This window comes from Hetaerina americana, unplaced genomic scaffold (genome assembly GCF_022747635.1).
Source record: "Hetaerina americana unplaced genomic scaffold, ioHetAmer1.1.p SCAF_1, whole genome shotgun sequence".
NCBI lineage: Eukaryota > Metazoa > Arthropoda > Insecta > Odonata > Calopterygidae > Hetaerina > Hetaerina americana.
The window spans coordinates 19,671,492-19,691,273 of record NW_027286069.1 but is presented as its reverse complement, the minus strand read 5'-3'; the positions used below and the strand labels follow the sequence as shown (position 1 = coordinate 19,691,273).

The window sequence follows — 19,782 nt, the reverse complement described above, 5'->3', positions numbered from 1 at the left end:
GATTTAGTTCTCGAGTAAATTAAAGCTAAGCCATCATGAAGAATCAGGCTAGCGATCACTGACCTCACACCAGATGTTAGGTAGTCCGCACTATCCAATGAATGACAAATTTTAATTAAATAATTTGAAACATTTCAAACTCGTTTTGATAATATTCTTTGATGCCGGTGCCAAATAGTTTGAGTGAAAATCAATTAAATTTCGCAATAAATTATTTATCAAAATTAATAAAAATGTGAATCGGGTCTTGAGGTAAAGTGAAATATTTTGTGTACACAATGCTGTTTCACACGCACTCATGATCATTACATATCGTCCATAACTAACGATTATCAGTATTTACGGTTAAGTGTCACAAAAGAAATTAATTCTACTAATATTTTTGACACTTAATTGCCTCGATCAGCATTATTTCAATATTTTCATTTATTTGGCAGCTAGTTTCACCAGCATTAACCTTATTGTAAAAAAAAACACCAGCCCCGGGCTAATCACCTAAATCTTAAAGAAATTATTTTACGGAAAATTACCAAGAAATAAGTTCCGCGGAAAGCTTTCATGTCTGATTGGATGCCAGCTTTTTACCGAGGGCTCTTTTGCTGTCAAAAGAGTTCACGTTCATTGATTCATTAAAAATCCTTTGCTTTAATCTTACTTTGGAATAAAAAAGCTTCTTTTAGAGAATCCCAACCTACCTTGGCGGTAGTTGGCCGCCCTTCTCAAAGAAATTTCATCGCCCGGTGGTGCATTTACGGTTCCGGTACTAATTGAAAACTGCCGAAAAGGACGCAAGATACTTAGCCCGAAACGTTTTCAACGGAAGTGTCCATTGTACCTTTGCCGCAGCTACCTCCCTCAATTGCCTCAGTTAGAAATAGACACCCATAATCCCTCCCCTTCCTTCTGATCCACCATACATCTTTTACATCAGCGATCACCAACCGGTGGTCAACCAGAAAATTTCGACGGATGGTGGAGAAATTTCAAGCAAGCAGCAACAAATATCACAACAATCTTGTAAATATTAGAGAAGCTTTAATAATTTCCGTAATAAATGAAAAAAGTATATTAAATAATTATTAATAAAAATAAACTTTATTGAGCATGATTTTTTTTATAGATAGCCTTTTTTGTTTTCCTTTTCAAAAACGGATTCAATTATGTGGTCCCAGAGATTAAAAAATGAGAGTTCAGTCATCCGCGAACTGTGACTGGCTGGCTTTCCGCTGCTTTAAACTAACAATCATCGAATATCAATATCTAGGCAGAGCGAAATTCAACTCAAAGAACTCTCAAATAAATTTTGAATGTGAGAGGGTACTTTTTACTTTCAATTCTATCGTCGAGAAGATAAAATGAAAGGGTTGGAGGGAAGAGAAAAGAAAATCAAGAACATAATATGGTAATACAATCAAAATTGTTTTCAGAATGAATGTCCGTGTAAATTTAGTTAGCGTGAAGTTTGAACTTCGTGAAAATTGCCATTAGCCCCATTACACTACGACAGGAGATATCACAGCACAGTGAGAATATAGAGATCAAGTATAGCGCCGGCAGATTGCAGATGCCATTTTGTCCATGAAATACGCGGGATCAGAAAAACTATAAGCGACTGCCCTAGGATGATAGGAGTTTTTTTCTTTTTTTTTCGTCTAAGAAGAGGAGTATACAATCATTATTTCGACTAACCTTGGTTCATTGCCCTCATCATTGCTAGCAGTTCATTTATAGGGAAGTATTTAATGCTTATATTCTGTAGTTCATGCAACTTTAGTTATCATTGCCTAGTTGGTTAAATTACGAGTTCGAGCCTCGTATTTCAAACGAACTCATATCTACATGTATATGAGCCTTTATGTATGTGTGTGTATATATATATATATATATATATATATATATATATATATATATATATATATATATATAAACACATATATGTATATATATATATATATATATGTATATATATATATATATGTATATATATATATATAAGCTCATATTTACATGTATATGAGCCTTTATGTATGTGTATATATATGTATAAAAGTTAAGGAAAACTTAATTTTGGATGTGGCATGTCTGGTGTTGCATCACTCCCCACCACACACCCTTGTGGTTTTGCATTAAGATGCTGGTGTTCGTGCATTATGAATAATATAGGTCAATGAAAAATAATTATTAGGTATATACTGGGAGAACCGCATGTGAGTACAGTTCTTTTACTTGTTTCAGATTCAATGCAAAATGAGATTATTGAAAATTTCATTTACGCGGGATTCGAGTGCTCAGATGTTACTTTTCACCTTTTGAGAACGTGTAGTTTCAAGGGTTAATATACTAGCCTCCCACCCAGTGGGGCAAGGTTTATAATCTCGCAGGTGTAGAATCGTTCATTATTATCCCGATCTCTACTTGAGGTGTTATGCACACGCTGTCCGTCGGGTAGGACGTTTATAATTGCGTGTGGCCTACTTATTTTTAAGCAGAATAATGACCCGTTGCTCAGTTTCCCTCCACTATTTCTTCCCCCACTCCCTGAAAACCCTGCCTCTAACAAATTTTCCCCCTATTCCCAATGGAGCAAATTATTTAAGGTTTCAGTTGCCCCCCCCCCCCTCATAGCTATTATTATTACTTTATTTCCTTGTCAAGCAAGCCCCTACGAGTGATAAACACGAGAATACGGAAATCTTCTAACTTCCACGAGGGATAAAAAAAGCTTTCATCCCACAATCTAAAGCAATAGGGGTCCCTATTGGTACCTCCATGAGCTTACACTCGTGGCTCTGATATCATTACGAGCCCCGATTGGCCCATTTCCGTTTATGCGCGTCTTATCTGAACGTCTTCGAGGAAAAATGCAGAGTCTTTAGAAGGAAAAAGGAACGCAGGGCATTAGAAGCCGTGCTTCGGGTAGTACTAGTTCTTAGGAGAGTCGAGCGATGGCTGAGGTCGCCTGCTCCATTAAGGGATAGGTGGGTAATCCGTTAGAGGCAAGAGTTTCTGCGAATAGGGGGAGAAGGGATGAAGAGAAACCCTATACGTCGTCATTAGTCTACTCTCTTAATGAAAGACACCAAGGTCTCATACATTTTAATGACTCATCCGACTCACGGCGTTTTTCACTTGAGATGCTCTCCGCCTCGCTCACAGGTAAGGATCGGGATACCCATGAAAAAATTTGCCACATCCGGGACTCGATCCCGACCCTCGGGACCAGCCACCACATCAACCCAATCCTTAAAGGGGAACAAAATTATCTGTGGGTTCTACCCATGCTTTAGTGGAATCAGGGCTAGTTTTCATTGCGATAAAATTCAAATAAGCATCTAAGCTGCACTCCCCTGTATTCCTACGGAAATCTTCCTAGGAATTCATTATTATTTACTTAACAGTTCCTAAATGATGCTGGGCATATCTAAGAGGGGTTAAAGTAAACCAGAAAAGAATATTGAATATAATGAAATATACCTAATTTAGTATAACTAGAATGGCTACAAAAGGTATTCATTTAAAAAAATTAAATGTTCAATCTATAGAAAAGTTATTTAAATATGCTAAGAATACAGAATAATACTTCTTCGATAAATACAAAAAGACAAAAGTTTTATAGCGAATAATCCAAACAAGAAATAAATAAAATTCCAACGTTTTATAGCTTTAAGGTTTGTGAGTAATTTATGGTTTTTGTTCCAAAACTATATTACTACTTTAGGGATGATTTAAAGAACCTGCAATCAATGGGATAAGTTAAAATAAGTGTAATAGGATGGTTATTTCAATTACTGTCTAGGTTTGAAAAGCTTAATTATGATGTTGAAAAAGAATCAGCTGACAAGCCAAGAATGGTCCAGAAGGAAATAAATGCTTATTAGCGTATCGATTTGGATGTAACTACTGATGATACACGATTTTCATCAAATATGAGTGCTTTACCATTCCAAGGTTAGTAATAATAATACAGTATGGTTAAAAATATGACTTTGTAATAGATAAATAATTTTTGGCTTTCATTTTTTTGTAGCACTCCCGTAACTCCTGTTAATACTCATTGAAATATGTGGCATGATTGTGAGAAGTGAGAAAATACATTTTTCCCCAAGCGTCCCTTGCAGTAATTCTGACCCTTACTTTTTCTGTATCTGGTGATGATACTCTATGAAATATCCATGTATTATCATGTTTGGTTTGATAATAATACAGTACCGTTGAAAAAATGCAAAACACTCGCAATTGATGAAAACGATATTTAACCATCTCTAAAATACATTACTAAGGAAGTCTCTTGATTTATTCCCCCTCCACCCCACCCTCCCATTTCCTTAGTTCGAATTTCTTTCTCCCCCAGAAGTAGGTACTCACCCCAATTTCCGGGACCTGATCGGGCCTGCACAGCTCCGTGCTCCCAATGAGATCGAGTATCCTCCGCTGGATGCTGTTGAGCACTTCGTTGCTCCCGATGCGTCCCGCCGTCTTCGAGGGGTCGTACCGCATCCGTGCGAACTTCTCCCTCGCCTCCCGCTTCATGTCCGCCCAGGTCTGCGGCCAATGGAGCGAGGATTAGTAAAGAGTCCGCGCGCTTATCGAATTAATTCCATCAACAGAAATGAATCAAGAGGATTCAATAAAAACACATGAGGGCACACGAAAATAAGTAAGCGTGCTCCTGACGGGGGTCCTTCTGGTTGCGATCTTTTTTCCTTAGGTTCTTTATTGGAACGATAATCCCTGGGCAAGGTGTAACTTCACGGATTGAACTTCATGGAGAGACTGCATTTTGTAGAAGTTTGATGCACTGGTATCAGATGTTTCGGTTGTCAAAGAAGAACCTTTATTTTTAGCGTTCCTGATAACCTAACTTGCATTTATCATATAATAATGGATATATAGTATGCGAAGGAGATTGGGAACAGGTAGTTAAAACTTGGTGAAAGTTTTTAGTGTCTTAACTGAGAATCTGCACAATGTTTTCTTTGTTGTTCAAATACAGTTGCATTTTATTTTCATAAACGATTGGTGTGAAATAATGCAAAAAGACATCCTCTCATCCTCTATTAAGATTCTTCGTATATCAAACCAAAATTCCCTCTGCAAAAACTTATTTCAATAGCTCGCACATCTCCTAAAACCTTAATTTACGGACAGCCTATAGATTACCAGAATTACTCTGGTTGGAAGTATCAAGAGTTTCACGACATTTCTCATAAGTATCCACCTCGGGTGAAATGGCAAAGAAATAGAATATAAGAGGATTTTCACGATGTCCCCCATTATATTCTTTGAATTAAAAGTTAAGAAACCCACCGGTGAATACGCACTATCGAGAAATATACTCGTATGACAATTGATGTAGTGATTTTATGATATGATTAAACACCTTTTAAAATTCGTTTTCAAAATTTGCGGTCACAGAAAAACCGGAAGTGAATTGATTGGAACCAAAATATCGAACTGACATAGACCTTACTCGCAGGGATCCAAAAAAAATGTTTGTAATTCTTGACGACGGACGTAAGATTTGGTTCTTGATAAAGGCACCTAAAGTAAATATTTGGAGGGAAAACTAGTGGAAACCTTAATGTGTGGATGATGTACAGATTTCTTGGAAACTTGGCCACTGAGGCAAGAAGAACGTAGATGGTCGGCTTTCCATATGTGTGGAGAAGAATGGAGATAATACAAATGATGAAAAGGAAACCAAAAAAAGTTTAAGGAATGGCAGGGAGAAGAGAGACAGCTATCGGGGAAAATCTGAAAAAGGCGGGATAAAGGATGCAGGAAATATGTACTAAGAGGTAATGACGGGTTGCCAAAAATAGTGATAAAAGGTAGAAACTGAGAAAGTGAGATTGAGAGGAGGGAGAGGAATGAGCATATAGGATGAAATTAAGGGTAATAGAGACGAGTAAAGGTAAATGATAAATAAATGTAACATACAGGTACATTATGGCGTTAAAGAATGTGTGTCTTATTAGTTAACATAATGGAGTGGGGTAGAGTGTAGTGCCAAGGGCAATAGAAGACACCGTCACTCGGTAGATTACGGTGACCTGGACGTACGGATATTCGTAAATGGATCCGTGGAATGTTTTTCCGGGTATTTGTGAATTCGTGTTTCTGCTTGAATCCGGTAAGCGCGGTAGAACTTTATCTGCTTTCAAAACAAAAAAACACTGCAATTTTCGTCTTCAAAAAATATTCTCAAACGATCACTATTTATTTTTTCTTTCCTTTCATAAATGACTCCAAGGAGTGTTTTTACGGGTTTCTGTGGATTCCTGTATCTTTCTGCATCCGGTAGGCAGGGCAGAACTTAATTTTCTCCGTTTTCGGAACAGGCACATGCGAAACTAAACGAATTTCCTTCTAAAAATATGTTCTGATATTTTGTTCTTATTTTGTCTTTCTATTCATATTTGAATGACCCCGCTGGATTGTTCACCGGGTATTGGTGGTTTGCGTCTATTATTCTTCTCGTGAGTTCGTCCAAACTTTATTTCCTCTGTCTTCGGAACAAAAATAATGTACGTAATCGCGACTTCAAAAACTATTTGCGGATAAATGTCTATCCCCGTAAACTTTGACGGGCCGGATGACGGATTTAGCATCTCTCCGGGCGTCGTGGTTACAACGTTCGCCCACGCCAAGGTATCGAGCGCACACATTTTATGGGTCAGTGAGGTCAAGAGGCGGATGACCACTTTCCTCCCTCCCCCCACCCCCTAACACACACACACACGGAATGATGAAAGCTCCCGAATTATCAGACGCCATAAGCTCCGTTCGCCCCGACGGGCGATTAGTAACGATCGCCCTGAATCTGGACACCATATTCCGGCAAGGTGATTGCTTCCACAAAGGCAACCAGCGAAAACGCAGCAGAAGAGCACGTGCATGTATTTTACGATGTGATGGTGGAAATTTCGCGCGCGCGTGCGCGTTGCTCGTATGGTGTGAAACAACTCGGGGAGGCACGAAACAATTTCCGCACGTTATCCGTGCGCATATTAAGATAAGATCAACGGTATTGACAGGCAGCATGCCTGTCAACACCGTTGTGCTAGCCGAAGCAATGAAACTCATCATTTCATCTATGCGTGCGGCGTTCGACCGAAACATGATATAGTGCCGGTCAAGGTTTTGAAGGCTGACTATTGAAATGACTTCTTACGATGAGGGCGCAGGTTCCTATTCCAGAGTAGGAAGTTGAAATTTGAAGATTTAGGATATTTCACCCGAGTGATAACGTGAAAGCCATGCATCGTTTCCGTCAGTTTTGCCATTAATCTCCTCTCAGGTGCTCGATCAGGATCAGCTCGCATTTACTTCAGAAAACAACTGACTTAAGTCGACAGGAGCTGAAAATCTAAACGTCTCCCTGATCTAAATCCAAAACGGAAAACCATGCTTTATTGCATTAGGAATAGGTACAGTTAGGTAGAGAATTTGGCAGAGGTAGTGATGTTCCCAGAATAGGGGAAAAATGGATGAATAGAAAATCTAGCGTCGGCATAAGCCTACTCTTAATGAAATGCCTCATGGGGTCAGCCAGTACACTATCCGCTGCATCAATCTATCTCTCTCCAGCATACCTATCCACGGCGTTAACATTTATTGTCACGAAAACAAACAAAGTCTGTCCGAATCGTGAAGATTTTAGAAAAAGTATGCAATCCTGATTATGAAACCCTGATAGGAATATACAATGATAAGCTTGCTTGTGGGGTCTTCAGTCAAGACTTCCCAAGAAAACAGGTTTGGGGAAAGGTGCACATGCATTGCCTCCTACTTCCAAAGTTTCAACTGAAATACGAACGTAGTGAAATATTGCAGTCAAATCACCGTAAAAAAATTAGATTCAATTCAATGCCTACTTGAAGTAACATGGCTACCTTTTCCCTGCAGCTTTTAAAATCTATTTTACCAACAACGTAGTCGTCAGAACTCTTGGGCTAAAAATCCTCTCTGAAAACCTAAAGCATCTCGGCTATACACCAGGAACGTCGTGTGCGTGAGTCTGTCGCCGAGTCGTGCTGAAAATTGCTCGAGATTCTCAGCCTAAAATCAATATTTCCGTTACTATAGAAACTAGACCAAGCTGGAGCTCCCAAGGGAGTGGCTAGGATATCTCAGGTGAAGTCCCTCGCAGCAGTTCCTTGGAATACCCGAGGGGAAGAAAAGTGATTTCGAAATTGAAGTCTTCCAATTTGCCTCAAAGTTCATGCTCTTCTTCCGTTCTTAACTACTTGCAACCAGTTTTTTCCCCCAAAGGCAAGCTCTGAATATCGATCTTCCGTGCGTACTACAAAGCATTAGTTAACGGAACGAAATCAAATGTCTCTCAAATCAAGTCTCTCGCGCTTACAGACTGGGGCGATTAAATTACATAATTCTGGTTTAGATGTATCTTAAATGCAACTCTAGGTATTTATTGTTGGGCTTTTGAAATGATCGCACCATCAGTAAGGAAGAAAGGTCACTTAAATCGCCCAAAGCTTTTGGTATTGCAATATTGAGTATCAAAAGAGATTTGACAAGGAAGATGGAGTTAATGAGAGTAACGTTAATCTAGGTGGTTTAAATGAGACTAATAAAACAATTGGCCAAGAGCGTCGTTTTGCACGGCTCAGAAAGGAAGAAGACAGGCGAAGATTGAGACGTGGGTGTGAAGAAGTAGAATGGTCGGATGGAAATCAATGAAGGAGCAGGAAACAAGTCGGGGAGGAGAGAACGTCGTCGAGAGAAGTCCAAAAGAAACAATGAATAAGGACGGAAAGCATTTTCATTGGCGATGGAATGCTGAATATTGTGATCTAGGGAAGGACGGTGAAGATAAGTAAATTAAGGGGAAGAAAAGGATAGGGGTGTTTAAGGAAATAACGGGAGATAAAATATGTGCGGAATTGTGTTTGTTGCACTGTGAGGCATGAGGTTTTATCTTTCTAGGCGAGGCTAAAAAATGATGGACGATATAACCTGATTCAATAAAAAAAATGGCTCAAAATGGTAGAATACAAAACATATTTTTGAAGCATAAGGTACGTCTGGTCACCATGATTACGAATAAATACAGCATTCATTTATTTACGAAAACCAGTACATAATTTCACGTTCAAAATGCTGGTAAGTAAAATTTTTTTAACCCATGCCAGTCTTTTATGAATGGTCATTTTCTAAATTTAATTCAGTCCAAATTAGACCCCATTTACTGTATTAAATGGTATGTGTCTATTTCAAGCACAACTCTTTAATGTTAAAACGGGAAAAATTAAGAGAACAGTCGTTAAAAATGTGATTTTGGACCAATTGCCACTGTCGGCCTTGGCTTTAAATGACTAATGATGTAGCTATTTGGGTTCCGAAGGTAATATTATTTAATAAGTAGAGGTCTTTCATTAGAATTATTTACTCATAATTGACAGCAGTTTATGAAAAAATACCTGGGCAAAATAAAAATTACCAAATGCATTAATTAGATAATTATAACTGATAATTACTAATTAATAATGACTAATAACCAAAACTTTAATGGAAGAATGCAGAAAGAAACGTTAATTAGATAATTGCATTTATTTTATTTTTATTTATTGACTTTTTATTTATTTATTGGGCCTCCATAACACATAAAAGACAATTACCAACACCCAAGCCCTGGGTGGTGAAAAGTCCACCTTGGTGGAAACCGAACCCTCGACCTCTGAGATGGCAGGCGAGGACGTCACCCCCCCGCCGCCGGGTTCAGCCCCGGTCTGAATAAATGAGAGTTAAAGTCTCATCACAACGAAAACTACTATAGATTCTTTGTCGGAAGCGAGGAGGAAGGTGCAGCAGTTCAACCCCCTGGGGCAATGTTAGAGGATTTTTCGGTGGTATTCCTATCACTAATTTCGTGTCGTGAGGGGATTGTTGAAGGTGCCGCGCAATACGCGTCCAAATGGATGCTGATACTATGACGACCCTTGACAAGAGATGACTCAACTCTGACGTCGATTATTTTCAACTTCTTCATTGAATCGATGTGCAAAGAAATAACTCAAAATCCATCACCTTATCGATCTTGGTTATGTATTTGCTATCTCGCGGCATTTTAATGAAATTCGATGAACTTCGACTGCTCCGAATTTGTGCCAAAGTGCGTGCATTTAAAAAATATTTTGAATTGCATATTTTTCAGTGTGGCTACAGTCATAAATGTGGTCTTTAAACTTGAGCAGTTTTATCATCGACTAATTTCACAGAGGCTGTTTGTAAAAGCGAATTATCAATTCAAACAGAAGAGATATTTGCAAATTAGTGCGAGCTCCGACCAACGTGGTAGAATATAAACAAAATTCAAACCTCTCAAAGAAAAAAAATAATTACCTTCACAATTCTGCATGCATCGTTTATTCTTGAAGCGCCATATTAACCCTTTGAACTTGAAATTGTTCTACCTTAAGGGAAATTAATCGGAGATAAGCGTCCACAAAACTCTCAGCGATTTTTTTTCTTGTAAAAAGAATACGGATTCATCAAACTTGTGTAACTATGAGGGAAGGGAAGCACGAGTAAGAAGATGCATATATTCCAATTCTTTTTCCAGAGCCCTAGCCCATAAATAGGAAAAGGAACCTGTTGCACATGTCCTCCACAGGCAGGCGAAAAATCTACTTGGCAGGCTTGAGCGCTGTATTATTTGGAACAATTTTACGCCTTTACTGCTTTCGAACTTTGGAACCAACTCAAGTTAGGCGTCGCCATGCTAAACTGCTATTATAATGCACTCGCCAGTCACATACACAAGCATTTATTTTGCACAACACCTTACTTGATGTATATTAAATTACCCCGCATGAAAACGGAAAGAATATATTTTAGGGAGAAAAAACTGGGGAGATCAGGCGCTAGGCTTTTTCCATTTTCCACTCACGTTGTTCTCCAGAAGAGAATCGTCGGAAAAATTACTCGTTCCTATGACATTGACTGGTTCCTTTTCAGCAATTCAACCATTAAAAAGGGTAATAGATTCCCATTGAGCACAAAACATGAAGCCACAAGCCTGCTTGCTAGGAGTCAAGATCGAATGGAATTCTTTGCATTTGGTTCCAATTTTATCCTCCGTAAACAACGGCGCGAAACGCAACCACCATCACCAAGGCATCATTTGATGTTAAACCCCTGATCGGGGGCATGGCTTAAATTGAGTGCCAAATCCATATATTTAAGTAGGACGTATCGATCTCTTTCCCACTGCGGCACGTGATACCTTATAAAGTTCAGAGCGACATCTCCGAAGGAAGTATTCGATTGATACCTGTCGTCTCTCAAATGTTGTCCATTATTGTTGATATCCACCGTAAACACGATATGCCGCGCAATAAAAAATTCACGATGCGCAAATTTTAGCAAAGAGAACATTCTTTTCACTTTAGATGCCATAGATTGAATGGATACATTTCGATGTCAGAACGCCCTATTACCCAGAAACACTTCGGATTTTATCCGGGAGCGTAGAAAAACATCACCAGGAAAAGTACTCTGGGACCTCCGTCACGAATGGTAATCGACACCGTGGGGTTACTACATTGGCGTATATTTGGATTTTTAGTCAGTAGGGAGATTAACGGAACCAGATGCAATACGCTTCCTCGCGCTGATTAATCATCCTAGGCCTTTATATTACCTAACTACCAAACAAACATTTTATTACTCCCAACAAAACACAAAATCCATCATCCTACTATATATCAGGTCCCTCTTCATCTCTGAGTACTTTCTTCCTCCCTTCATCCCGTCCAACATCCCTATCCTGTTCCTTCCCTTTCCTCGTTTGCCTAACATTCTCCCCTCTATTACAGTCTTCAACATCCCACTGCCGGTCAATACCCCCTTCATCCACTTTTCCTGCCTCAATAGGATTGCTCCCAACAAACCCCTCTCTTCGCCCACCATACCAAGTACTTCCTCGTTTGTTTTCTTCTCTGTCCATTTCACCTTCTCCATTCTTCTCCACACCCACATTTCAAAAGCCTCCAGTCTACGTCTATCCTCCTGCTTCAATGACCACGTTTCCGCGCCGTACATAGCTACGCTCCATATCAAAGTTTTTACGAGTCTTTTCTTAACATCCTCACTCAACGTCCCCATCATCAACTACCTCCTCCTTGTGAAAGCCTCTTTGCCTAGCGCAATTCTTCTCCTTACGTCCCTACTACTTTGACCGTGTTGGTCCAAAACATTACCGAGATACGTAAACTGTTCTACCTGCTCTAGTTTTTGCCCTCCTATTTTAATTTTAAGCTTAGCCTTTTTCTTTCTAGAAAATCGCATAACCTTTGTTTTATTAATATTGATTCTCATTCCATACCTGTCGCACTGAATTTCCAATTCACTAAGCAATGCTTGCAGCCCCTTGGCTGACTGACAAACTAAAGCTTGGATATATATATATATATATATATATATATATATATATATATATATATATATATATATATATATTTTTATATACACATACACAAACATTCATACCCACACATGGATATTATAAACTTCGTATTATCGGGCTAGTTGCCCGTCAAAGAAGAGCGACCATCCCTACATGTCCTCTTAACTTATGCCGGGCACATGCGTCATCAGGGCGCCATTCATCAAATATAAAACGTTGCGCTTCGGCAAAGCGCAACAGGGGAATCGATTCCATTCAGGAGGAGAATAAAAAAGAAAACTAAAAAGGAGCAAACGCGTCTTAAATATAATGCCATTCCTTTCGACGTTCACTCGTATGCTCAACAGGCGGCACAAGGACAGCATTCCAACACTCCTTTCGATCCGAAGGTGAAAAATGAGAATGGAATATCGAAAAAAATGGGAAACGGGAAAACGTGCGAGTTATTTCTTTCGCAGAAACTTACCCTGGATGCCTGGTGAACACAAAACCCTTCCATGAGCACGAATATTTCCATCCGCGCTTTTCTTTGCTTCAATATTTTATTGATACTACACGTTTTCCGGATTCGCAGAATGGGCCGGAAAAATGGTATCCTTAGGGCGATGTATGAGTTTTACCCATTGACTTTTTTTAGCGTTACTGCATCCTTGTAATTTTGATCGATTAGACCAATCGACAACCGCACCGCAACTTCTCCGCAAACCGACACGAGCGTGTGGCAGAGATCGTTAAAGCCACCGGCAATTGATTATGTATTTGCGTGGAATTACAAATTAGATTCACGAAATGGCACTCTCTGATATGAAAGCAATTTTCCATAATTGGTTGTTTATGTCAACCTAGATTTCGACGATCCATCATTATCGGGTGAATAGGGTATACAAGTGACTTATGTTCTCTACACCTCTGATGACGAGGCAGTAAATTTGACTCGTAGATCGAATAAAATACTACTACTATGGCGGGAACTTATATTTTATTCAGGAAGATCGATGTGTAATTTTCGCCAAGATGATAAAAGCTATAATTTTAAAAACTATATTGATGCCCAATGTGTATTTACGAACTCAGCCAGAGAAAAAGGTGAATTTTAGCCTATGGCAACTAAAATTATCTATTTAGTCCGCCACTACACATACCTAATTTTAACCGGATAGCCTCATGTGCTATTATATATCATGAAGGGTAAGTTATTTCTCCTCTCTTTGTATTTTACATAAACTAAAGGCTTTCCCGTTTTGCCTATCTTTGGTTAGTTAATATAGGGAGTCTTTGAAATACGCAGGAGTGGTAGTGAAAAGTAATTTTAGATTAATGAAAACGTAGAAAAATTTTTGGTATATTTGGAAACTTAGGATCTGAACGCATAAGGAAAATGAGGAAATCAAAGCTTAAGTTTGAAACCGTAAACCCATAAGAGCCCACCCTATGAATACGAGTGTAAAAGCTCTCCCAGATTTGAAACCTTCCCTAACACCCTACCCGTCCCCAAATGACGCTCCTATCTAAAGTTTCTCCAGTTAAGTCACCTGTAACTTAAATTGAGTACATTCACGTAAATAGAGCATAGTCTCTTTGATTAATACTTTCTGAGTGCCCTTGATATCGAATGGAGGTCTTGCCGAAAAAAACGCTCGCCACGTATTTGATACAAAATAAAGAAACCATAAATTGAGGAAATACTCATTTCCCACACCTTAAAAGTCGTTTAGGGAGTAACCACGGCACCTTGCTGCATTGTTGTAATTAAAATAAACACACTCCCGTTGTCGTCCCATCCTAGTGACCCGTTTTTTCGCACATTGTGTAGATGTCGTTTCACCGGATTTTGTAATGTCTGCTCGTTTCCCGATGTCTCTCAGGAGAAAAATATTTTGGAAAAAGTTGCACACTTCACAATTCAATTTTATAAATTTAGTATTATCGGTCCTAATAGTTTGCCATTAACGTTCAGCTGGAAAATCACCGTGGATCGTGGATACAAACGTCATTCTGCATCGAATGATATTAATTGTATGACTCCAATTGTATAAGATGAACCCATGCGCATCTTTGACGATACCAAAAAACAGCTCAATTTCAATATTATTCAACTAAAAAATGTGTATGCGGGGCAATATATATTTGTATGCCCATTTGGTACACCACGAATTCGAGCATTGTGGGGCTGAATAATTCAAAGTGGGATTCCCTCCATTAAATAACTAAAGATAGGCATAGAGGGAGCACTTGAGTAGATATCAGACTCAAAGAGAGGATAAATTTACTAGCACTGCACGCTATACCAGACTATCTGGTTAAAACAAAAGAAATGCAATGGCGAATTAATTATAGAGAGTTCGTAGCATTGACTTTCATTTCATTTCATAGAAACCAAACCAATAATTATGAGGGTTTTGGTAAAAGAAATATCAATACTAACAGTAGGAAATACAATGAATGAAGACCAGCTAGTAACGTATTTCCAGTATCCCATTCTGTTCATCTTATCTACATGTCGCAGAACCTTGAAACTGCGAAGGTTTTTAACGAAAATAGACCGGGAAATAACGATGGGATTTCAACTGGTTTCAAGTGGTTAGAAAACCTATTAAATTCTTGATATAAATACCTATAAAATTCTTGAAAATTAATGTGATGGCATTTAATACGATTAAAAAAACCACAATTTCAGAATTTCAGAATTCACAAGAGCAGAATTCATTCGCATTTTAACGAAGAAAAATTACCGGTGTTATCGAAAATATGCTTGAAAAGAATACATTACCATTTAAAGCGTAAATCGCATGAGGGTAATTGTATATGTATATACATGAGTATTTACGGACAAGCCAAGGCAATTCAGGCATGGTGAACGTTTCAGTGACTCGAATTCCCTAGAAAATTATTTCCAATTATCAGAATAGTTTAATTTAAAAAATAAAACTGTTAAAATTAATGTATAACCGACAAGAACGCAAAGAAAAAGGTGTGTTCGAATGATAAATTTTATTACCTCAATAATAGTGACGTGGTAGCTTGGATGGGTCAGCGTTTGGTCACTACCCACTGGGGATCACGAATTAAAATCCAAGTGATTGATTTGAATAACCTCTCCAAAAATCCATCCGGATTCTGTAAAATAAATGTTGGATTCCCAAAAGCACCAGAAAACCAAATGGGGGGCATTGGTATGACCCCTCCTCCTTACTCTAAATCCTTGAGTATAACACGATTTAATCTGAAGCCTTGAGTAACATTCACTTCTCAAACCTGTCATCCTAGGTAGTTACTGCAGTTGGTCATGTAATATCACGGAAACCCAAATTCCTACCTACATTTGACGGAATCTAGGAAGGCGCAATCTGATTCGAATGACTCAAGAATCCATTCACAACTAGATTAATAAAATTTCAAACCAAATTAAATTCAATGCAATGTTTTCATCAAAAATTCTAAAATTAAATAAATACGCCAGAATTTTCAAAAACTATACATGGTCGCATTTAATTCCTAATTACACCACCAAAAACAGGAATACTTCATTATGTATCGCTGGGATTTACATAACATATACCAGAAAACTAGTATTTATGACCTTAGGTTGAAGAGTTGAGAACTTTTGATTTGCATTACTTTGAATTCTCAGGCATGGCAAATTACGGGTTCCGACGTGGATTCCATTCACGAAAGTCTGTCGATTCTTCGAGAGGTGAACCGAAACAAAGCCTAAGATTATCCGGCATAGAATAATTGACGTACCTATTTCATCGTCAGCCGAATACATTGAGCCCTGTCTAAGCACCTCGAAAACTTTGAGAAAAGGATACATTTCCACATCATCCAGTCGAAAATGATCAAATAGATTAAATAGATTAGATGTTTTTCAACATGATATCCGATTAATTTGAATCGACAGTTTTGATTCACCTTCATTCCAATTCACCCTTAATGAAAACAGTGTCTCTTTCTGATTCGACCTCGTTCACTCCCTACTCGTGTTAAAGACTCAACGAAGGCGCTGATGTACTCTCTTTCCTCTCCTAAGAAAATGAAGGGCGAGAAATTATTAAATTGGCAGAGACATCTTCCAGGAAGTGTCGGACGTTTTCTGGACTTGGCAAAGCAGTTTTTCTAACTCACGATACATGGCTTTAGGCTATACGTGTCTTCCAATATTTTTATTATAGTTCAAATAATGATGCTCCTGATTGATTACACCATTCTTGGGAATGAAATATTTCTGAGAGAATTAATGTCGGATGCCATTTATGTAAGCAACTATTCCTTCCTTGTAATTACCTATATTTTAACCGCAGACCCGTCACATTCGGATTGAATTAGAGGTAGCAGTAGTTATTCCTTACGGTCCAATCCCTCACACTCTCCTCCCCCGCTATATTTCATAGGGTTAGCTCGTCGAGCATGGCGAATAATTTACTATAGATCAGCCCTTACTTCAGGGAGTTTTTTAGGTGCCAATTTCTTTTTCGACCCAGTCCAACGGGAGCGTGCCCAGCGAATTTATTTCCTTGAGGTAAGGACCTTTTTAAAGACCAAGGTGATGATGGAGTTTACGTTTTCGGTTGACACGACTCGGAGTATTAGCATGACAAGTGTCGTGTGAGGCACAAAAGAATTCGTCTGAAAATATTTTGGGAGCGTCCAAGCGTTCTCCTCTCAACGGAAAAATCGGCGTGGGGAGAATTCACTTGGTCAGCATCACGAGAAGGAATGTGTCTTCCCGTTTGGAGTTACGTAATTTTCTTCTTAAGTTCGCAATACTGGTTTAAAAAAGTCGATTGAAAACTTGACTGTTTTTTCCAAACTCGCAGCCATTGTGTGAGTCCAGTGAGTCTATATTCTCTTATTCATCATCCAAATGTGGTCAATGGGGACAATTTTTGGACTTACCGTGAACACTTTCAGGTGTTATTATTAAAGTAAACACTCGGCTGTTTAGGCATGAGTAAATACGCATCTACTTACATCTGCAGCACAAGTAATAATAAGGAATATTCGAAAGAAAAAAATTCAAGCATTAAAATGATAAAAATCGCATGAATTGTCGCTAATTTTCAGTAGCGAAAAATTTTAATCCCGAATACTCCCCGTCGAACACTCTGTTCGCTAAATATAAACCAATATATTTCCTCAAACGTTTGGTTTGTATCGCTAATCATGCTATAAGAACAACCGTTCGTGTCGAATTACTCTCGCAATACTGAACGAATATTCTTGACAATTGACGAAATATCTGTCAAACTGTTGCACTTGGTTCACTTGGTTATTTTTTTACAACGGCGGCAATAAAAAGTGAATGACAAGAAGACAATTGGTTTATTGGCAAAAAAAATCGTCATTTGATACTTTAAGTGGTTATCAAAAGATGGATTTTTTAATACGATGTGGTGATTGAAATCCAGCTCGATGGTAGGGTACATAAACCAAGCCTTGGACGTGAGTTGAGAGTTTTAGCTATGCGTCCCGAGATTTCAGAGTTGTTTTTATTATTCTCTGGAGGTATGTCGCAGAGTGTCTAACGAGTAACTTTCGCTGAAAATTAGTGTATGGTCCTATGATCAGAAATCAATCACTTAGTTACTTTTTTTATTGAAATCCTGTGTTCTCTGAAGGATAGAAAACAATGTTTTAACAGCTAGTGTCTAATTAAGTGATCGAAAAACAGCTACATAAAATTTTGTCCACAAAATTTCAGTTTGTTGGGTGCACCCGATGAGGTCAGTAATGTGGATTTATTCTATCGCTGTTTATGGAATCGCAATGGTCGCGTTTTGGTTTCTTGTATTCCCCTCGACTAGAAAAGGACCACTACAACACAGAACTAGAAAGGTACCACTTCAAACCGGAGTTTAAGTAATAATTAATGGAAGCAAATAATAATTCATCTGATAGAGCAATGCAATGTCACCCATTCTATTCATAATAAACCATACTAACACGTATTTTTGCAGATTAATATGACTTGCATGTGTAATAATTGCATGCACGAAATGTATAAATATTAATCGTTAGATAGCCTGATTAAAGTGTTTCCAAGCAGAGTGACAATGCTATCAATCACTTTCTACCTCACTTGCAAACATATTTTTAGATGATATCCCTTGGGATAGAAGGATTCAGTTTGAATCCCGAGCAAGGTTAATGATTTTGAATGAGTCAAATTTCTATATTTACCTACGGGTTTGAAATATAAATTTTATGTAAAATCAACAACCACTTTCACCTGAACGTATTGCACACCCCTGCTACGTTAAGGTATTTTTGCTGCAAAACACTGACAATTGAATATTTGTCTTACATGCACATCTGTCATACTATTTGTATTGTCCAATGAATCACTTATTTCTTCCATTAAGGTGGGCATATATTGTATGCTCAATAGTTGTGCGCCATTTTTTGCGTAAGTCATTGCCTGAATGGCATGATAGTAACACAAAGGTAGGACTTGGCCATTAGGAATGTGCAATGGACCGTATTGCTTTGGTGGGTTTCGAAGGTAATAAATGAACCACAGAACTCTTTAAAGAAGGGCTGTGGCGATATAATGAGATCCCAATATGTTTTCTCTAGCATATGCAAAACTAATAATAATTCAGATCGTTGTGTATCAATATTATCATTTGCTGTATTCGCACCTCATGTTCAGACCAACATGCATTTTCCTCAAGGTGACGGACTATGGTTGCTCATACAAATATGCAATCTACTTTCCCACGCATATTTCAATCCAAATATTCATAAGATATTTTGACCCATCTCATTATATAGAGAACTTTTTTTGGTCTAATTTGAAATTCCCTCCGATCCACTTGTCCTCTTTTTGTTTCCTGTTTGTTGGGAAAAACGTCATTTGGGATTATTAGGTCGACAATTTACCGATGAATTTAATTGTTTTTAGCATCGGAGTTACTATTGAAAAAGAAAATCATAAGTCGGTAAAAAGTTTAGGAAAATCACTTTAAAACATTTGAACTTCGGTTTTCAGGTGAACTGTGTCAATGATTAAATTAAATTAAATATTAGTTTCGATTAAACAAAAGTCCATATTGTCAAGAAAAGGTTGCAATTTTTCCTGAACCATTATGACAATGTCAGCTAGTAAGGTTTAACTCAGCAACTTATACAAGTAAATCACGCCTACTAGGGACAGGTAGTGCGAGAAACGGCTCAATTCGACTCGAATAAATATTAAAGAAATCGATTAAGAGGTAAGCAAATACTCTAGAACCCTTGAGTTCAATACACAGCAGAAAATTGTCAGCCAATCAAATTATTTTCCGATACAAAATAATTAATTCTATTTACTCTCTGTACGAAACCCTAAATATTTAAGGAGATTTTAATAC

The 19,782-nt window shown here is 38.1% G+C and overlaps 1 protein-coding gene across 2 annotated transcripts in view; it reads right to left on the bottom strand.

The window, feature by feature from the left end:
- Positions 1-19,782, bottom strand: part of LOC139700341 (uncharacterized) — a 42,326-nt gene that overhangs the window by 10,888 nt on the left and 11,656 nt on the right. For both annotated transcript variants that reach the window (XM_071598984.1, XM_071598991.1), the window contains exon 2: positions 4,366-4,542. In XM_071598984.1, coding sequence (XP_071455085.1) covers positions 4,366-4,542 — 177 coding nt within the window. The remainder of the gene's footprint in view (positions 1-4,365; positions 4,543-19,782) is intronic.